The 22,899-nt window shown below is 32.7% G+C and overlaps 1 protein-coding gene across 2 annotated transcripts in view; it reads right to left on the bottom strand.

Moving 5' to 3' along the window:
- Positions 1-22,899, bottom strand: part of LOC148610674 (V-type proton ATPase subunit C 1-A-like) — a 34,215-nt gene that overhangs the window by 11,122 nt on the left and 194 nt on the right. For both annotated transcript variants that reach the window (XM_088595929.1, XM_088595928.1), the window contains exons 2-10: positions 21,523-21,657; positions 20,895-20,962; positions 19,029-19,114; positions 18,281-18,375; positions 15,951-16,042; positions 12,779-12,877; positions 3,983-4,051; positions 2,467-2,559; positions 1,789-1,882 (exon numbers count right to left, since the gene is read on the bottom strand). In XM_088595929.1, the coding sequence (XP_088452055.1) occupies positions 1,789-1,882; positions 2,467-2,559; positions 3,983-4,051; positions 12,779-12,877; positions 15,951-16,042; positions 18,281-18,375; positions 19,029-19,114; positions 20,895-20,962; positions 21,523-21,654 (828 nt within the window). In that variant the 5' untranslated portion in view covers positions 21,655-21,657. The remainder of the gene's footprint in view (positions 1-1,788; positions 1,883-2,466; positions 2,560-3,982; positions 4,052-12,778; positions 12,878-15,950; positions 16,043-18,280; positions 18,376-19,028; positions 19,115-20,894; positions 20,963-21,522; positions 21,658-22,899) is intronic.

The following is a 22,899-nucleotide window of genomic DNA, read 5'->3' as shown; positions in this document are numbered from 1 at the left end:
TTAGCCAGTCAGATCAATTTGTACAGATACCGGAAATATTACAGTTCTCCACGAATGGTGGGAATATTTTACAGATATCATGTGATGTAAACAAAATTCAGACGTAACTGACAGCTGCAAACAAGAAAATGATTGCCTTTCCTATCTTAGAAAAGCTATGCTTCGATTTGAATAATACAATCGGAGATATATTTTTTAAAGGCAGGTTAGGTTCTTGACAACAGCAACAGTGGAACAGCGAAGATACATGTACGTACATGTACATCCATGTGTTTCCCGAAGTTTTTATAAACATAACAATTAACACTCACTTCTTTAAATAAGTAAAACAAATTAGAAAAAGAATTGAAAACTATCAGAAAAGGCAAATTTATATTTACTGAAGCGTAATCTTAACCTATATTTTTTTATTTATTTGATTGAAGGAGATGATGAATTTTCACTGTAAGGACAGACACTTTTTGTTATTTCCGGGACATGGTTTTTTTCTCATTAGTATATTGGGGAACCTTAAGGGAAATTTATAAAGTACACGTAATAACCGTAGAGCTCACCCCGCTTTGCGGGGCTCGCTATTATTAGTTTCAAAGCTAAATCTGATCTAAAAAACCATCAACCTAAAATTTATTTTGTGCACTCTCCACAGTGGAGTCATTTTTACCTCAAATACAACTCCAAAGTAAAGACTGAGATGAAATTGTTATTGATATCTGTACTTATTGATACCTTTACTAATATATCTGGCGACTATTAACTACTGATATCATTGCAATCAGAAATACTGGTAATTGTCCATAATTTATATCTAAAAACAATATACATGAAAATTAATACCATCATTTTTTCAACAGTGTAGTAGTATGTGCTGTTCACTGTCAAAAACCTTTAGAACAACTAGTTAAACTCAATATCTCTGCAGTTAAATGCTAAATCCTGAATTTGGATTACTTTACTTTGAATTCCTCCAAAAAATATTTTATTCCTGAATGAAAATCTACCTATGATGCCCTATTACCCTATAAAATTTCATAAAATTTCCTAGAGTGGTTTAGGAGAAATTGCTTCCACATGATTTAGAAATGTAAAACCTTATAGTTGATTTAGCTATCTTTTGAACCCACTGACTAAGTTTAATTTCCTTATGAACACATACATATAATGCCCAAACTATCTATAAAATGTCATCAAAACCCTGACAGTGCTTTAGAAGGAGTTTCACTTACATCTTTATATCCTATACAACCCAACCTTAGCCTGCAGGGAACAACTGATGCCAACAAAATTGCCTGACTTTAACCAACACCATGGCTGATAACAATAATATTGCTGTACATTAACCAACACCATGGCTGAAGACAACAACATCACCTGATATTAACCAACATCATGGTTGATGACAATAATATTGACAACATTAGCCAACACCATAGCTGAAGACAGCCACATCACCTATCATTAGCTAATATCATGGATGATGATAACATCACCATGACATTAAGAAACACCAAACATTAATCAACGCTGTGGCTGATGATAACAACATCACCATAACATTAACAAGCACTATGGCAGAAGACAACATCACCATAACATTAACTAACACCATGGCTTAAGTCAACATTACCATAACAACAACCAACACTATGGCTGATGTCAACAACATTACAATGACATTTACTAACACCATGGCTGAAGACAACATTACCAAGGCATTATACACCATCAGATTGTTGTCATAAAAAATGCATCTCATAAAATTGATGGGTTAATAAGATAAAGGAAAATTACATATTGCTTTTTCTTGTCAGCTTCTAACTTTGTGATTTCTGTTTTCCCAGCAGCCATCTCACTTTCATTGTACTGGAAATCGCGAACATTAAATCTGAAAAATACCCATTCATTTTTAAAGCCATTTCCTTTATTAAGAGTACTGTAACACAGGACCAACTAGAAAAACTGCAATTTGAGTAATGCTTACTAACTTAATACCTCCAACTCCCAAATTTGATAGCATGTACCTTTTGACCTACATATTGATTTGGATCAAAATCTAAAATAGGAGGTGCACAATGGGAACATGTAATAAAGATTTGGAGAAAGTTTCACTTTAAAATTCCATTAAGCGATGCAGGAAAAGAAACAGATAAGAGATGGGTCCTCCTATGTCCCCATATTCATAAATGAAAAAGTTCATGTGAAGCCCTATGGTGTAAACTGATTCAGATCAAAATCTACATAATTGGTACATGTTATACAGATTCTGTGAAAGTTTCAGTAAACTCCATTGAGTGGAGTAGGAGGAGAAAGGGATAAGACATGGGTCCCTCTGCATAACAGAAAAAAGTACATGTATGAACAGAAAGACTTTGCAAGAGGGGTATAAATATCAATGTTATGCTCTAATTTTCCAAGTTTTATAGTACATGAATACTTTATGTTTAAAAAATTTGTTGATAGAAATCTTACTTATTTTCCCTACACTTGTGTCGAAACTCATCAACAACTCGCCGGAATAAGGTAACAGATACTAAACAGTTTTCTTCATCCTCAAATAGTACCCTGAAATAAAGTATATACCTTAGGTATAACAACCACTGAATCATAAACAAAAAATCCAATCTGATTAAATTACTGAAAGCACAAAACTATTTATACAAGTTGTACATCATTTGTATTCGTCATACCTTTAATGCTGCTTGCTAACTGAAATCATTTGTAATAAGATCTACTGATCATCAGTTTACATCAATCCTAGTGAGCCAGCCATGAAAGAAATTATGAAATATTTGTAACAAAATATATTGATCATCAGTTTAAATAATTCCTAGTGAGTCAGCCTTTAAAAAATAGTGAAATGTTTTAGTATTGGGCTGAGATAACCAGCCCTCCACCCCCACTCATCAACAAAAATGTGATTTTCAGGTACCCTTACACCTCCAATTTAAGAATATTTTTGTCGCCAAAAAATTCACAGAAGCATTTTTTAATTTTTCGGCTACTTTTTGTACCTTGTTGAGGCAAAAATCCATTTTTTGTATCAACAATCCCCACATCAATTCTATGCAAGATACCCCAAGGAACAGTCATACTAAAAATTGTTTGTGATGGCAATATTTATAGCTGGGATACAAATTTGCCAGTGAGGTCAAAGTCCAGGGTCATAGGCCAATATCCATGGTACATGACACATTGTCTGCAGGTGATCTACCCACATGCAAAATATGAAAAACCTACATTGGAAGATGAAAAAGAGGGATGGACAGAGTGATCACTATAGGGCGACAGCAGGGTCCTAATTATATTTAAACTAGAAGTACTGTGAGCAATGCTCATCACTTCAATTGAACTTTAGTGTAAAACGCTTGTTGGATTATCTCTTTCTAATTCACCAAACTGTAATTATGTTCAATAATGTTACATGATACCAAACCTTCCTATAAAATTTCATTGAAATGCATTAAGCAGTTTTGGAAGAGTTGTACCTATGATTTTTTACCATGTAAAACCCTTATTTGGATTATCACCCTTTGGAGTCCTCCAACAGTAATTATAATCCTTTATGCATATTCATATGATACTCAATAGACAGAATGAATGACCAAATGAGCAGACAGGATGAATGACCAATTTATAGGAGGAATAACCAATATATAAACAGGATTTACATACACCTTTCAGATCCACACTACATGTTGATGTACTCCCAAACAGTTAAGAGTGGGGAAACGCTCTCTAACCCATGTGGGGTCTGGGAATAGGCCAGAGCGTCAACACAGCAGCCCAGATGCTAGTAGGACATACTCTGACAGTTCTTCGGTCAGGTATCCCAAAGACTGGGCTCCGCTACCTTCTTCTACTAACTGGCATTACTAACAGAATCCCTGTAAGGGGTGGTTGTGCAGGAATAGTCAAGACCATAAAAACCCCCAATCATCACCTTTAAGATATTTTAAACTGGATGGAAGTATGATATTATACTGACCTTGATGACCTTGGTACAATCATGTCTGTTAGTGTCTCATATCTTGCAAACCAATCATGCTGGAATGATCTGAAAATCACATTTATATGATAACAAAGAGGGAATTTCTAATCTGAATTATTGATGAGAAGACATGTGACCATAGATTTTCTTTTGAGTTTAAAAATGTAATAAAAGACCATTTTGTGTGAAGTTGATGAACACATTCAAAATACACATCTCCAGGAGATACCGCTTGGGTAAAATAAAAGAATTTCCCTCACAGAAGTATATATTGATCATGCTTATTAACTATTTCACAGTTAGCACAAAAGGGTCTATTGGTATACAGAAAGTAAATTGTCAATCAAAAAAGTTACACATACATGATATAATTTTAATATCATTCTATTTCTCAATACTATATTTCAAATAATTCCCTTTATCATTTTCTAAGTCTTTGCTGACAACAATTTCACTTTATGTCCTCAAACAATTTCAACTTTATATTCATAGGTAATTATCCAGAATCCAAACTGAATTCTGGTCTTTAATAAACGAAAGAATTTACAAATTGATATTGACTTAACAATATTTATTTATAAACCTGACTATTTCACAAATCTGGTGTATAACAAGAGGCTCCCAGGAGGCTGACACACTCACCTAGTTGAATTTTGCCTTTCAAAGGCAATAAATTAACAAGAAGTTGTACAACAATTTTGACTCAAGAAGACTTTGATAAGACTTATTATAAGGATCATTTCAACAATTGAAAGTTTTTATCTATCATAGTTTTCAAGACATAGGCTGAAAACTAAAAAAAAACAAAAACAAGAGGCTCCCAGGGGCTGTTCTGGCTTCCAAAATTCTGTCGCCAGAAAAATCGCCAGCTGCCATTTTTCAGAAATAAGAGCCAAAGGGTGCCAAAAAAAATTATATTTTAAAAAAAAGACAGTATTAAGTTCACTGATGAATTATCTTTGTCAATTCATCAAAATCACCATTCATGACATACATGTACCCAAGATTCACTTTTGATGTATGTATAAAGCAGGTTTTTAGCTCTAGTCTGTCACTTTCATATGCATAAAATATTAAGTACTACTCCAGAAACAGGTATTTTACTTCTATCAAAGACTATATTACTATTCTCATACAGTTCCTGATGTTAAAACATGTTCACCTTTGTCCTTTATGGTCTAATTTATCTAATACAATATAATTTACTTTCTTTTTTTTTTTTTTATTATTTTCAACAAACTTGATTCTTTTTTTTCAAGTGATAAAATTTCTATCAAACTACAGTTTGTACCATGGACCATTAATTGTGTCCCAGTTTAAATATCTTGATACCTGAATAGCATTTCCTTGATTAGATTTTGGGAATCCCCATTCTATTTGTTTACCAATTTCCCCACCAAAAAAGTCACATGGCAAAAGTGTAAACAAATGTCATTCATTTTCTTTTATCAATTCTTTCATTTCGAGGTATTTAGACACTTCCTAATGGGATAATCATTGTTAATTGGATTTAATTTATTCTGTTATAATGGAAGTCTGTTTCTGAATGTATTACATTGTTAAATAGGGCTGTGAAATGTGTGTGTAGCCACGTGTGTGTAGCCACATGCACATGGCCTTTATTGTGTTTACCTTTGACCAGATGATAAGAGTTTTGATTGGCTCAATAACATATTTACATTTGATTGACACCGCCCATGAGGATATTGTCAGTCCAGTCGCCTGGTCTAATTTTTAATTGCCTTCAGTCGTAAAGTGGTCATAGTCAGTTAACTCTGGGCATCAAGAAAACCGCCAACTGGCTATTTTTGTCGCCAGATAAAATAAAAAATCGCAAATTGCAACATTGGTGAAGCCCAGCACGATCCCTGGGCTCCAAGGAGCCTGAATCGCCAACCTGGTTGAATTTTGCCTTTCAAAGGCAATAAATTTAATAAGTTGTCCAACAATTCTGACTCAAGAAGTCTTTGGTAGGGCTTATCATAAGGATCATTTCAACAATTGAAAGTTTCTTTTAATCTATCACTGTTTTCAAGATATTTACTGAAAACTGTTAAAAAAAGTCATTTTCCCCTATCAAGGTCAATAACTCTTACAAGGAGTCAGGTCTCACTAACCATATCTGGTTCAATTGGCTATCCCCCCTATGTAGTACCAAAACACACTGAACCTAGAAATATGCATTGTAAGTGCATTATTTGTGTGTATTCTGATCAAAAGTAGTTAAAACAAAGCTGAGAATGTGTACTTTAAAATCACATTGGTAATTTACTACAAAAGTGTATGAATATCGTTTACATGTGTGAGTAATTTGCCTCCATGCTGTTAGTTAGCAGAAAAGGTAAAAAAGTTGATTTTCAGTATTTTTTATTCAAGTAATTTTTGTAAAGAATTTCTATGGTCATCGTATCATTAGAAAAATGATTTTGAAAGCCTTCTTTTCCAAGCTTTGCAATGGTATGCAACTTTCAGGTGTCATTTGTCCTCAGAGATTACAGTGAAACATTGAAAATTACTTGTTTAACATGTAAAGTAATAGAAACTTTAGAAGTGGTTAGTGAGACCTCATCTGACAAATTTTATCCCTGATGACTTTTGTAGTCCTAATAAAAAGGATCATTTCAGATATTGAAAGAATTTGGCTAAACCTAACAGTTTTGGATATATATGCGACAAAACTACTGTCTGACCCCTACAATAACAATAACAATGGGCAATAACTCCAACATGGCTTAACAGATTAAATCCAAAATTTGACCAGAGATAGATCTTATCTTGCTGAACACTTTTGCCTTGTCAGAATTTAGTTGAACCTAACAGTTTTGGAGATATATGTGAAAAACAACTGTCTGACCCCTATGTTCTATTTTTAGTAACAGCGAATATGTTTTTCGACGAATCAAAAATCCCCACGTCAGTTCTATACAGGATACCCCAAGAAACATTCATACCAAGTTTAGTTTTAATAGGTCAAGTAGTGTCAGAGGAGAAGATTTCTGAAAGAAATAACATTAACTAGAGGCTCAAGAGAACCTATCACTCACCTTGTTAATCATTTGCTTATTTGAAAAACTTGAGGAATGAGACAGGCTAAGTTAAAATCAACTAAATTGTTAAATGCAAAAAATGCTTTTCATAGCATTTTCATGACCTGAACCAGAATTGTGCTTAAGGCAACAATTTTTGACCCCTAAGTCCAGTTTTAGTATAGGCAGCCGTATCTATTCACGGATTAAAAATTACAACAATCATTTTGAGCACAGTACACTAAAGAACTATTATGCTTATTTTCATTCAATGATCTTAAATGGTTTTAGAGAAGATTTTCAAAGTTGTACATGAGAAAAAAAAAAAAACAACAAAAAAACTGTTTCCCATATTACCCAAGCCGGAAATTTGCTAAAGGCAATGGTTTTTTGAGTTATTTGCAAAAAACTGCCATCTGACCCCTATGTTCTACTTATAGTAATGGCGGCAATGTTTTTTCATGAATCAACAATCCCAACGGTCATTTTGCGTGGGATACCCTAAGGAACATATATGCCAACTTTCATTGAATTCTGTGCAATGGATTTTGAGAAGATTTTCAAAGTTGCACATGCAAAAAAAAAAAAGCAAAAAAAAAAAACTGTTCCAGGGGCCGTAACTCCTACATCAGTCGACCAATCGTTTTGAAAATTTTGGCATAGGTCCGTCTCATGTTGCTGAACAATATTATCTATGCAAGAAATTTGCTAAAGGCAATGGTTTTCAAGTTATTTGCAAAAAACTGCCATCTGACCCCTCTGTTCCATTTTTAATAACGTGGCCATGTTTTTTTTATGGATCAAAAATCCCAACAGTCATTTTGTGCACAACACCCTAAGGAACAATCATGCCAAGTCAGTACAGTAGTTTCAGAGGAGAGGATTTTTAAAAATTTGTCGACGACGACGGCGGACGCCAAGTGATGGCATAAGCTCACTTGGCCTTTGGAAATAGGCAATAAACTCCAACATGGCTTAATGGATTAAAACCAAAATTTGACCAGAGACGACTCGTCTTTGATTCTTGATGATGATTTACAGTCTGTTAATAAGGCATTAGATTTAATTGAGCTTTACTCTACTCGTTCTGGGTTGAGAGCTAACTTTGATAAAACACAAGCTGTATGGATAGGGGCTCGAAGGGGCTGTGGAATGGAGCTTCCGACAAAAACTACTGTAAAATGGAATCACTCCGGTTGTTTTAAGTTACTTGGGATTCAGTATTCTCTTTCAAAACAAGAGAAATATATTGATAACTTCACTCAAAATATCACTAAGATAAAGAAACTTTTAAAATATTGGTCATTAAGAAATATATCACTAGTAGGAAAAATGACAGTCATAAAATCCATGGCTTTACCCATTTTAGTGCAATCATTTACAGTTCTTCCTGATCCACCGGGGCACATTATTAAGGAAATTCAAGACATATTCTTTAACTTTCTTTGGAATAGTCAAGTTGATAAAGTTAAGCGAACCACGGTTGTGGGAGTTTACAATGAGGGAGGGCTAAAGATGCCTCATATCCTGTCTTTCATGCATGCTTTAAAAGTTTCTTGGATTAAGAAAATCTTGGATACAAATAATGCTGCCCCATGGAAAGTCCTACTGGCTGATATTTTAAACAATCATGGCCAAGAAAAGTTTTGGTTTTATACTAAAAGTGCACTAAACAATTTTTCAAATAGATTAAATCCATTCTGGAGAGATGTTGTTAATATATGGGCATCTATTAAAGAAGATCCATCCACAGCCCCTGAGCATATAATTTTTCAACCACTTTGGAATAATAGTAATATTAAGATTGGTGGACGACCCATACCTTTTTCTCGTTTTGCTAAACCAGAACTATTTTTTGTAAATGATATGATAAAAGAAGCTGGAATGTTTCTAACCCCACAAGAATTACAAGAAAAATATGATATAGCACTTAACTTTTTAGAATATCACAGTTTGGTGCATGCTATCCCACAAAGGTGGAGAAATTATTTAATTGATAATAGAGTCGAAAGACTTGAAAATATCACAAATAAATATATCTCTAATTCGTGTCAACCAGAAAGTTGTGAGACCTTTTTATAATATTCTTTTGGAAAGATGTTTTGAATCACCTAAAAAATCTCAAAACAAATGGATTAGAGATCTGGGACCAGTGGAGGATGAAAACTTTGAAATTTACTATGACATTCCATTTAAAACCCTACTTAGCACAAAACTGCAATCATTTCAATATAAAATAAATTTAAGAATTTTATATACAAATAGTCTTCTTTGGAAATGCAAACTCTCTGAGACAGAGCTATGTAGCTACTGTTTTGAGACAAAAGAATCCTTAATTCATTTATTCTTTGAATGTAATTTAGTGCGCATTCTTTGGCTCCAGCTTAGGGATGAACTGAGATCAAAATGTAATATTACAATGGATATCACTCCAATATCATGCACATTAGGTTATCCCCCTTTTTATAAAAATTGTGAAATATTGAATACGTGCCTCATAATCATTAGATATTACATTTATGTTTGTAGAATCAAAAAAGAAATACTGAATTGCACAAAATGTTTGGAGACCTTAAAATATTTTAGAGATATTGATCTAAAATCATTATATCTATGTTCAAATCGACAGTCTCTATTCACCAAGTTAAAATGGCAATCTATAGACAATCTTTTTCAGTCCGATGAGTGAAATTTTACAAGTCATATGTTGTTGAATGAAAAAATAGTATAAAACCAGTTTACCATATATACTTTATGTAACATACATGTTTTTTCTCATACACTTTTTTTTGTGTAAATACCATAAAATGTCAATTTTGATCATAATAAAATATATTTGACAAAAAAAAAAAAAAAAATTTGACCAGAGATAGATCATGTTTTTCAACGAATCAAAAATCGCCACATCAGCTCTATGCAGGATACCCCAAGGAACATTTAGGCCAAGTTTGGTTCTAATCAGTCGAGTAGTTTCAGAGGAGAAGAGTTTTCTATAATTGTTAACGAGGACGATGGACGCTAAGTGATGGCAATAGCTCACATGGCCTATGGCCAGGTGAGCTAAAAAACCTGTCATTTTTCCCCTTTCAAGGCATCGTCTGACAACTTTTGTCCCTGAAGACTTTTGTAGTTCTAATAATAAGGATCCCTTCTGCTACTGAAATAATTTGGCTAAACCTAAGTTTTGGAGATATATGTGAAAAACTACCATCTGAACCGTAGAAGATTGTGTATCGTGCAGCATGGGTTTCATGTGTGTGTGCCTTTCGTGTGCACACTTCATCATGTATCGTGCAATGTTTTTGAGCAATGGTTCTATATTCTGATTGGATGATAAAAATAGCTCCTATGGTAGATCAAATTTACGGAATACCATTGTAATTTTGTTTTCTTTGCCAAAATCACTTTAACCTTCCTTTTACATGGAAAAAAAAATTTGCAGAATCAACACATGTTGGAAATAATTGGTTTTAAAGAATCGTACATTATTTTGAACATAATGGAATACTTCCAAATTTGAAAGGCCTTCCGAAATGGTAGGGAAAAGATTCCCAAACTATAATAGCTATTTGTTTCTTCTTTGAGAATAAGAATTGAGTATATTTTACCCCAGTTTAATGAAATTTCAATATTTTCATACTCCCAGACCAGTGAAAATGTTTTCACAATGTACCATGTATAAAATGGACATCTTTCTTATCAACAATGCAATATTTTCTCTTTTAGACAAATAAGATGGTATCGCATTAATTAAAACAGCTATAATAATTTTAAAATAAAGCACTTTTTACCAATACTTTACGAAAATTCTGTTTTTCATTCTCCTGGAACAAGGAAAATGTACTCCAAATGATCTATATGCAACAAATATGGACATTTTTCACATTGAAACTACTTTCTTTTCATATTTAGAGCAATATGGTATAAGTCAAAACTACTCTATTATCTAAAAACTGAGTATATTTTACACAAATTTTATGAAATTTCAATATTTTTATACTCTGAGACCGGGAAAATGTTTTTGCAATGTACCATATATAATAAAATGAACATTTTTCATATCAACAATGAAATATTATCTTTTTTAGACTAATAAGATAAAGTAGCTAAATTATTTCAAAAAAAGAGTACTTTTTACCAATAATTTATGAAATTTTAGAATTTTTATTTCCTGAAACAAGGAAAACGTGTTCCCAATGATCCATATACAACAAATATGGCCATTTCTCACATTAAATCTCCTTTCTTTTCATATTAGGAGCAATAAGATGGTATCACGTAAGTGAAAAATACTCTATTATCTAAACATCGAATATATTTTACCCCAATTTTATGAAATTTCAATATTTTCATACTCAGAGACCAGGGAAAATGTAATCGAAATGTACCATATATACTAAAATGGACATTTTTTTACATCAACAATGCAATATTATCTTTTTTAGACTAATATGATGGTATCACAGTAGTTAAAATAGCTATTTTATTTCAAAATAGAGTACTTTTCACCAATATTTTATGAAATTTTGGTTTTTTTATTATCCTGGAACAAGGTATAGCATAATTTTTCATATTTAGAGCAATATGATGGTATTGCATAAGCCAAAAATACTCTTTTATCTAAAAATTGAGTATATCTTATCTCAATTTTATGAAATTGCAATATTTTCATACTCCCAGACCAGTGAAAATGTTTTCGCAATGTACCAAATATAATAAAATAGACATTTTTCATACAAACAATGCTATTTTTGTCTTTTTTAGACAAGTAAGATGGTATCGCATTAGTTAAAATAGCTAAATTATTTCAAAATAAACTGCTTTTATCACAATGATCCAAATTCAACAAATATAGACATTTTATACATAAAAATAGTTCAGTTTATTTCATATTCAAAGCAATATGATTGTAAGGTAAAAAACTTTATAAATTAATTTTTTTTTCAGAATTTTTCTCAATCTTAAGAACTTTCAACATTTTCATACTTCCAGACCAATGTCAATGATTTCGCAATGTACATTAATGTGATTTTATATCAAAACATTTATAGACATTTAAAAATTGTGTATATTAAATGTACTTATTAAAGCATAATTCACATTAATGTAAAATTACATGTAAGAGTAATCAAGGGAACCAAGGTTAATCAAAGGTTAGCTGTAATCAAACGAATGCAATCCAGGGACAAAGACCAGACATGGAAAACAAACATACACAACAAAGAACATAAAGTAACTAAAATCATACATACAAAGTAACAAAAGCAAATGAGCAACTCAGACCACTAAAAACTGGGAGCATGGACCAGGTGCACCGGTAGGGTAAGCGTCCTCTGCTTTTCTAGAAACACCAGCCGAGTTGCTCATAAAAAGTCAAGTTAAAAATTAAAAATCCCCTAAACAGTTCTACGCAGGAAACCCCAAGGAACATTCATACCAAGTTTGGTTCCAATTGGTAAAGTAGTGTCAGAGGAGTAGAGTTTTGAAATATTGTTAACGATGACGGACATGAAGTGATGGCAATAGCTCAACTTTACCCTTACAGCTTTCGTGTAATGGAATCCATAAAATTTCAACCAGACTGCTCATAGCATCATTTCTTTCTTTTTGCTGATGTGATATAAAGATGTCAAAATCCCAAAGAAATGTTCAATAGTCCAATAACTTAAACAGATTTTGTTGCGTTGAAAGAGCTATATACAATCCTCACCTAATCTTTGTAAAAATACAATAATACAAAATTCTTCTTTAGACATTTCCAGCTCACCTTGGTACAACAACTAAAAGTGTCTGTAAATATTCAGAATCTAACACAAAATCTTCTTTCTTTACCAAATCTCCCAAGTTTCTAGTTAGTAAACTTCCTCTGAAATGAAAAAAGAAATGTAAGAAAAGTGGTTTTTGAAAAAAGCAGAATCTAGAATATGAAAACAGCTGTGAAGTACAAACGCAAATCAGTACATATAATATTCCTTGGGGTGCAGCTTGATATGGTCACAGAGGTAAAAATACCGAAAAGTAAAGACAAGTATGGATTATACATTGAAACTTGATACAACTATGAATTGAGATTGCAATTTATGAATTCAAATTCATAGTTGTATTAAGCTTCAATATAAATCTACACTTCTCCTTACATAACCATAAATATTTGACACAGCAGGTACTAGTATCTAACAAAAAAATATTGTTGTCAATAAATTTAATAATCTGAAACTTGATTGTTTACCTCTTATAGCCCAAAATCTAAACACAAGATTAGATTTAGCATGTCAAAGAATACAAAGAAATCAGTCCTGGTTAAAATCAATCAATTCAAAGTTTATTTTTTAACAAATTGGGCGACAATCTGAAAATGGGACCATAAATCTAAAATCTCAACACAGGATTACAGTACAAAAGTCAACATATCATGGACACCCCAAAACTCCATCTTAATTGAAATCAATTATTGAACTTTGAACCCTTAATAAAAACTCAATAACAGTGTGTAGACTAACAAAATATTAGTAATTAAAACAAAAAGTTAGAGACCATTCATGTAATCCATGTAACTTTATAGAGATATTGGCCATGAGTTCCACTACTAATTTGTGTGCACATTTTTCAATATTAATATAAATACATACATGAAATTTAAATATAGCTAGAGTACGGCAGAAAACTAAGAATTTAATGTAATCTTCAAACTGAAACTCTCTTTAAAAAAATATGTTATTTCAGTGCTTTTGTAATTATGGGATGTCATAGTACCGGTATATGGAAATTAGGGCAAATTATTAAGTATCGTTAGTTCTACAACTCTAATTCATCAATTTGTACAAAACTGGATTTTGTCTTTACAACCTTCACCAAAAGATAAGTTATGCTTTAAAATACTGTATATTGTTCTGCTAACCCTTTTAGTGTTTATTTTTTTTTTGGTATTCACTTCATAAATGTACTTTACATGTTAAAAACATAAATTAAAAAAAAATCACAGTGAATGCCTAAGACAAATTAGCTTTTCAAGGTGCATACCAATGTGAAACTAATGTTTTCAAAATCATAATACTAATGGAAAAATGTCTGTAGTAATAACAGAACAGCGTTCCAATGTCCCCCCCCCCCCAAAAAAAAAAAAAAAAGTGTGGAAAACTGTAAATTCACTGAAATTTTCTAAGTCCAAGAGCAATAATTTCCATAAAAATCATAAAAAACTGTAACCTAAGTTAAACTTAATCTGTAACTCTTCACAATAAGGCCACATACCAAAAACAATCTTATTTGGTAAAAGCATAACAAAAAATGTGTGGAAAACACAGACGGACATATGGACGCCCCGCATTTCTATGTCCCTTTGCAATGCATCTCAGGGGACAATAAAACAAGAGGCTCCCAGGAGTCTGAATCGCTTACCTGGTTAACTTTTTGTCTTTCAAAAGCAATAACTCTAACAAGGAGGTGTCTGAGACTATTGACTCGATGAAGACTTTGCTACAACTTATAAGGATCATTTCATCAATTGAAAGTTTCTTTTTATTTATTATAGTTTTCAAGATATTGGCTTAAAATGGCTAAAAACATCAATTTTTGCCTTTCAAGGGCAATAACTCAAACAATGAGTCGTCAGTAAACTTTAGTCCTTTGCAAACTATTGTAGGCCTTGTAATAAGGATCATTTTGGCAACTGAAAGAATTAAGCTAAACCTGGCAGTTTTAGAGAAGTATGAGGAAAACTTTTGACCCCTTTGTTCTATTTTTAGTAACTGTGGCCATGTTTTTTTTTCAACAGATTAAAAAAACCCACGTCAGATCTATATAGAAAACCCTAAGGAATTTTCCTATTAAGTTTGGTTATGACTGGTCAGGTAGTTTCAGAGGAGAAAATTTTTGAAAGAAAAAACATTAAAAATAGGGCACAAATGTTGACAAGAGCAATAACTCCAACATGTCTAAACAGATTAAAACCAAAATTACGACCACAAATAGATATCATCATGCTGAACACTTCAATCCAGAAGGAATTTGGCTCAACTAAACAGTTTTGGAGATATATGTGAAAACCTACTGCCTAATGTCTAACAGTGGTAATGTTTTTTGACGGATAAAAAATTCCCACAATAGTTATACACAAGATACCTGAAGGAACATCTAAACCAAAATTGGTTTTAATTGGTCAAGTAGTGTCAGAGCAAATTGTTAACAGACGACAAGTGATGGCAATAGCTTACATGGCCTATGGCCATATGCATTCTGGCGAGCTTAAAAAAATAGATACTGATAATCCACATATTTACTTTTCCTGCTGACCATGCTAACAGCATGGGACCAAATTACTCACACACATATACAATATTGTAGTAATATAAATTACAAACATAACAAGATTTTGCACTCTTTTTTTGTACTAAGAATACCCCACTCAACCATTTCAGTCAAACCTTGGAGTGGGAGACAATGTTCAAGTCATTATGCAAAAGCAATATACAAAATATCTTAGCATTCCCTCTCATAGAAACTGAGAAATATGTTAAAAAAGTGTAACTGAGGGACAATGTGATAGCAATTTAGCCCCATTCTATTTCTAATGAGTAGGTTTATGATTTTAAGTACACATTCTCAGCTATTTTAACTTCTTTTGATCAACATATACACATGTGCACTTACGATGTTAAGATCTAGGTAAAGTGTTTTTTTGTACTACAAATGTACTACAAAGATGGTTTGCTATTTGACATGATAAGCGTGACCTTTGACTTTGAGAATCTACCTGATTTGAAAAATGCTATTTCAAGACAATTTCTGGTTCAATTTGCTATAATTGAACAAAGATTCTTTGGCAGTCTGCCTCAATTCTTTCAAGTTTCAAGACACTGAAAAATATAGTTGACAAACTCAACTTTAATGTTTATTAGTAAGCAGATTTTAGTGGAGTAACAGTGCAGTAATATACTTACGTAGCTTTTCTTTCTAAATTCTGCAGGTTTCCTTTTAGATTATTGTAGGCTTGAGACTTGGTCCTAAGATCTGCTTCTATTTGGGATACTTGCTTCAAAGTTAATATATATTTTTAGTTAAAACTTAATTAGTATTCATCAAAAATAAATATTATTTTTTTCAAAATATGAAAACTGAACTATAACTTTAAACAGTTACTCAGTACAGTAAAAGTTGAACACAGAAAATACAATCAATTTATTCATGGCTGTCATGCTGTACTATAATTTTAATTTTAATCACAACTGTACTATAATTCTGTCACAGCTGTACTATTATCTTGTCACAGCTGTACTATAATTTTGTCACAACTGTACTATAATTCTGTCTTGGCTGTACTGTTGTCACTAGTGTACAATAATTATGTTACTGCTGTACTATAACTTTGTCATGATTGTACTATAATTTTGTCATGCCACTGTACTACAATTCTGTAACAGCTGTACTATAATTCTGTCCAGCTGTACTTAATTTTGTCACAGCTGTACTATAACTCTATCACCACTATACCATGATTCTGTCACAGCTGTTATGTCACAGCTGAACTATTATTTATCACTGCTGTACTATAACTTTGTCACAACTGTAGTATAGTTCTGTCACGGCTGTAGTATAATATAGTGTTCATATCACAACTCATACGTTATGCCACAGTTTGCCGAAACTACACAGACTTTTTGTATCACACTAGAACTCTAACAAATAGGCTTCCGGAACAGGGTTATGTTGCAATTATGAGCAACTAGGCAGGTATTTCTAGAAAAGCAGAGGACGCTTACCCTACTGGTGTACCTGATCCATGCTCCCAGTTTTTAGTGGAGTCCGAGTTGCTCATTTGCTTTTGTTATTTTGTATGTATGATTTTAGTTACTTTATGTTCTTTGTTGTGTATGTCTGTTTTCCATGTCTCGTCTCTGTCCCTGGATTACATTCTTTAGATTACCGCTACAACCTTGGTTCCCTTGGCACAGCAGAACTATAATTTTGTTACTGCTATAGTATAGTCATGGTTATACTATAATTCTGTCACTGCTGTACTATAATTTTGTCATGGCTTTACTATATTTCTGTCACTGCTTTGCTATAATTCTGTCACAGTTGTACAAATTGGCTGTGTAGAAACGTAGTAAGCTTCCCAGAAGAAAGTCTAATACATCCTCCTCATGGAATGAGACTTCGCCCATAGCAACATAGCGGTGCACCGTAAACAAAGAATGAGATCAGTCCATCACTGGCGCAAGTATTGTTTTAGTTGCTTAATGTTCTTTGTTGTCTTTGTCTGTTTTCTATGTCTGGTCTTTGTCCCTGGATTACATTTTTTGATTTCGCTTGATTACTCTTGGACATTACAGTACGTATTTATACCTTATACATTACAGTGTGTGTTTACACCTAAAATATTACAACATGTATTTATACCTTGGACATTACAGTATGTTTTTATATCTTCTTCATTACAGTACATTGTATGTTTTCATATTGCAATCATTATATTATACTAATCCTTTGACCAAACTATCTTATTTACTAAGCATCACAAACAAAGTGCCACCTCATGGGTAGAACAGTAACACACAAATCAAATAAAAATTAATTTGATAAAACAGTTAGTTGAATGCTTGTTCAGGAACCACCTATCTATATAAAGCTACACACAAAACTTGAAATCAAACTATCTATTTACATCTGAGATTTTTTAGACAAATATTCTCAATCATTCAATTGTGAAAAATGGCTAAATCCCACAAAACAGGAAGTCAATAAAGCACACGAAATTATTTACAATGTATGCCCCATCTATATAAAGCAACTCATCAAATTTCAAATCCATTCATCCATAAGGAGCCGAGATTCAAGATTTTGTGAAAACAATTTTGATGCACAGACAGATGGAATGATGAACAGTATGACAGATGGACAATGTCATACTAATATACCACCCACTCATACAATGTCATACTAATATACCAACCACTCATTGAGTTGGGGTATATAAACCATACACAAATTCAGCTGTAATAAAAAAAAACACTCAACAAGGCCTATTTTTTACCCCTATTCAAAGCCTCATCCATATGTATTTTTCTCAAGTGAGCACACTGCTACTGTACATGTATATTAGGGTAGCCTAAAGAGTCAACCATATCAGTAGAAGAAGGATTTCAACCAATCCCATGTATATCTAATTTGTACCTAGCATGTATTGTATTTAGATGTAAATGTTGCTAATGATTTTACAGTTTTAACTATGATAAACCTACAATGACAATTGAACTATCTGATAACAAACCTTTCCTATGATTTCTGCTATGTTCTTCAATGACTGTTTAATTGGGTATTTGGCAAGATCCCACTGGAATCTGGTAAGGTAGGTTACAAGATCAGCTGTAAAATGTAACCATAAGTCAGTTATAGCATTATGTACATGTATATGTCAATAAAATACTGCCAAACTTCACCAAAGTCCATTGTTACCACAGACTACATGTTTGGTTCCCATTTTCATCGGGACATTTGTTCTTTGATCTACATCATCCCATTATTTGATACATGTGCATTACATTACTTCCAGGAGCTTTATTAATATTTATCAACATGATAAAATGGGTCTCAAGTAAGATAAAATTCACAAAAACTTATAAAATATAATGAAGTTTCGTGAGAATGCAAACTTTCAGTATAGAATGAAAAGTGTTGTAAAAAAACATTTGGCTGTACACATCAAGTATCTACATATATTTGTTACCTCTAATAATTCAGTAGCATTCTTTATAAAAATCAGACAGTAGTTGATTCACACAGATTATAAACGCACCCAATTTTATTTCTTATTCAGAATCAGTTACAGATGTACAAAACTTTCAGAAGCTTTTCACTTGGGTGTTACACTTAAGAGATAAAATTCATAAAAAATTTTATATGGGCTAGAACTTCAATTCTCTAAACGGATTAAATAATTTCTTTTTTCATAAACTAAGATAGGAGTACATGTATGTGTTAAATAAATTATACAGTTTCCATTTGTTATAGGATCTTACTTCCATTAGCTTGTAAATTTTCCTGTAATTTGTCCCTTTGTGCTTCTAAAACATCTCCTAAATATTGAGCAATCTTCTTTGTTACACTGAAAACCAAAAATAACATCTTTTTAAGATTTTTTTCATAAATGTGGATTATAAGTTGGCATACTACATAAAACAAATCTACAATGCTTAACCCCACCTTATCCATTGAAAAACTAGAAGCTCTGTTTATCACAGGAGCCTCCGCCTCATTTGTTAGTAGTGATTTTTTTTTAAAGTAAATCAAATGGGTCTGTAAGACACTGATGATGCCCCTGCTCACTAGATTTGCCAAATAAGGAACATGTTTATTTTTTTGTATGAAGACATGGTTTGCAGATTCATAAATCCTTCCAAGACTTTTGATACTAATGGTCTGTTGGTTCAGCTCAATCCTTCCAATACTTGCAATGACAAACTGTTCCAGTACCAAACAAAAAATTGGGGGACCAATTTGGGGATCAGAAATTCCTAAATATATGCATATCTACATATTGTATCCTGGCCACACAGTGTCATGAAATACTGTTTGGTAGTGTCAGACTAGTTGCGATGAGAAAAAGTGAACTGATGGACGGACTGTCACATAAAAAATGTTTATACCCCCATAACAAATCCATAACTGCGTTGCTTGGGATATATTTCTGACAAAAATTACAAAGTCTAACTATCACCCAGTTCTGTAACATCACATGAAAATCAAGATCCTATGACCTTGCACACCATCATTAAGTGTAGGAACATCCTGCAAAAAATATTTTAGATGAGATAGCCATAAAAGCTAAAAAATGACTAAGAGTAACTAACACCAATTTCCGCAATATTTCACAAAAATCAAAATCCTTCGGCCCTGCACACCTTCATCATGTGTAGAGACACCCTGTAAAATATTTTAGAGATGTAGTTCAAAGACTGTACGAGGAGATAGCTGGACAAGCCATGAACCATATATTTCTGAGTAAAATGACTAAGTGTAACAACTATCACCAATTTCCTTAATATTTCACAAAAATCAAAATCCATTGACCCAGCACACCTTCATCATGCGTAAAAATATCCTGTAAAATATTTTAGATGCAGTTCAAAAACTGTATGAGGAGATAGCCAGACAAGCCATGATCTTGAGTAATCCAGACGGATGGACGGACAGACGGATGGATGAAGGGACGGGGGTAAATTAATATCCCCCCAACAGTTTGTTGCAGGGGCATAAAAACCTGACATATTGATAATTTGGTTTTAAATGTGCACTACCTAATTTACCCCTGATTCCTCCTATTAGACATTCCTTAAAAAGGAAGTAGACAAACAACAATACTGGAAATAACATACAGTAATGGTATGGATCTGAATTTTTAATATGCGAAGCAATAATTCATTCATTCATTCATTCATTCATATTTTTACATGTGTATTTCCTCTAAAAAAGAGACTCAATGAACAATATTATAATAACGGAATAACTAGCAACATTATATTACATGTGCAATGAACAATATCAGTATGCATAGCATGGTATAAACCATATATACACAAACACACATATACATATATATAAATATATACACAAGTTACATCATGACTTCAAAGACATTTATGACTTCTAAACTATCTTAGTGTGTATCAGCTCATCTTATGGCTCTAGAATATCGGAGAGTACAATGAGTGGTGTGCACATGGCACAGTTTGGTAAAGTTTATCAACTCATCCCTATCCAGGATTGTATTTGGTACCCTTACGAGCAAAATTTGATATTTCGTCTCATCATCATAACAAATCTCAAGTGACCTTCAGTGACATAACTTTTGATTTTTCACCAGTTCATTTTATAAACCAACATACCTTTCACAGTATGCATCTAGTTTGCCAAGATCATCCGAGAGACCAACCAAAATGTCAAGTGTGCCAACCTGAAATATCACAGTACAGTAATGTAATATCCGAGTATATCCCAAAACTTGAATTTTTTAATTGGATATTAGGTGTATAAATTACTACTTTTTTCAGTTATGAATAATTACTAAGTCAAAAGTATAGAAAAAATATTTAACCCGTTTAGAAAATTAATAAAGTTCTAGCTTATATAAAATTTTTATATGAATTTTATCTCTTAAGTGTAACACCCAAGTAATGTACTACTGCTGAATTGAGTTTGCCCTAACAAGTAAAAATCAGCTTTGTTTTGATTCTGGTGTGGAAATGCAACACAGAGGGATTGATGTAGAACTTGAATTGAAAATAAGAAAATAAGGAAACTTCAGGCCTTTCATTAAGAGGGGTACCTGGTACTTTTACCTTTCTACTGAAAGGTACCTCCTGAATTTTAAAATTTCTCATTTGTATTTTATACATCCTACTAAACATATACATGTACATGTAGGTTCCTGAACTGCAAAACATTAATGAAACCCCTGAAACACTAAATGTATAGTATGAAATACATGTAGGAGTGCAAAAACAATCAACCCACCTTGAGATCAGGAATGGCAAACTTGTAATTAGTAGACAGCATGTTTTGGTTAGCTGTTGCCATACATAGTTTGTCAAAAGTCTGTTGACATGTCTTGTCTCCCGGGGCAGATATCAACCAAAATTCTGCCATCACCTGCAAAACAATAAGTAAAGTTTTCTCTTACATTTGTAAATTTACTTTGGTATATAGGAAATATATGTACACTATATGACTAAAATTACATAAAATTTAATAGCAAGCGCCGCGAAGCGGTGTGAGCTCTACCGTTATCACATGTGCATTCTAAATTTCCCTAAAGATTCTCCAATATACTAACAGAAAAAGAGTCATGTCTTGGAAGTAACAAAAAGTAACTGTCCTTACAGAGAAAATTCATCATTTCCCTCAGTCAAACAAATAAAAAAATATAGGTTAAGATTACGTTTCAGTAAAAATAGATTCAACTTTTCTGATAGTTTTCAAGTCTTTTCTAATTTGTTTTACTCATTTAAAGAAGTGAATGTTTGTTTATAAAAACTTCGTAAAAACCATGTGGATATATATGTACGTGTATCTCGGCTGTTCCACTGATGCTGTTGTCAAGAACCTAACCAACCTCGGAAAAAAATATAACACTGATTATTTTATCAAAATCAAAGCATAGCTTTTCTAAGATACATGTAGGAAAGGCAATCATTTTATTGTTTGGAATTGGCAGCTGACGTCTGAATTTTGTTTACATAATATGATAAGTGTAAAATATCCCCACTATCCAAGGAGAACAGTAATATTTCTGGTATCTGTACAGATTGATCTGACAGGCCAAAACTAAAATGGATGTTACTAGAGATGCCCTCATGGGATAAAAAATGTAAAGCATTGCGAAGTGCTATAAAGTTATTGACCATTTTGAAAGCGAGGGGAAAGGGGTTGGGGTATGGGGTTGGCATTTTGGGGAAAAAATTGTTTAAGTTAATCATTTACTGAAAAAACTCCCCCATTAATTAACAAGACATATTTTCAAATAGAAATATTTAATTTGCTTGCTGGTTAAATATAAATAAAAATATTGCACTTGTGAAGCAAAAATTTTCATCTGGGTTGGGCGCCCCCTCTTTGTAATGTCCATTATTATTTTTACGAGTCTTGCACAGACGGTACATGTATAGTAAAGCTCACGGTGCTTGCTGATTTAGGCAATACTTACCCCATAATGGCCATATTAATATAGGTTTAAGACATATTCATACCATTGCAATTTATGACCGCTAAACTAAAATAAGAATGGCAGTGCCCACGAAACAGTGTGTGTGTGTTAGGGGGAGTGTCCAAGTCTTTGCAAGAACTGACTTGCAATCGATCAGTGAATGATACTTTTAATTTTTCATCCTTCTG

The sequence above is a fragment of the Perna viridis genome, chromosome 8 (assembly GCF_037379345.1).
Source record: "Perna viridis isolate PV_CMFRI_1.1 ecotype Kerala chromosome 8, ASM3737934v1, whole genome shotgun sequence".
In the NCBI taxonomy this organism is placed as follows: Eukaryota; Metazoa; Mollusca; class Bivalvia; order Mytilida; family Mytilidae; genus Perna; species Perna viridis.
This window is presented reverse-complemented; position numbering and strand designations above follow the sequence as displayed.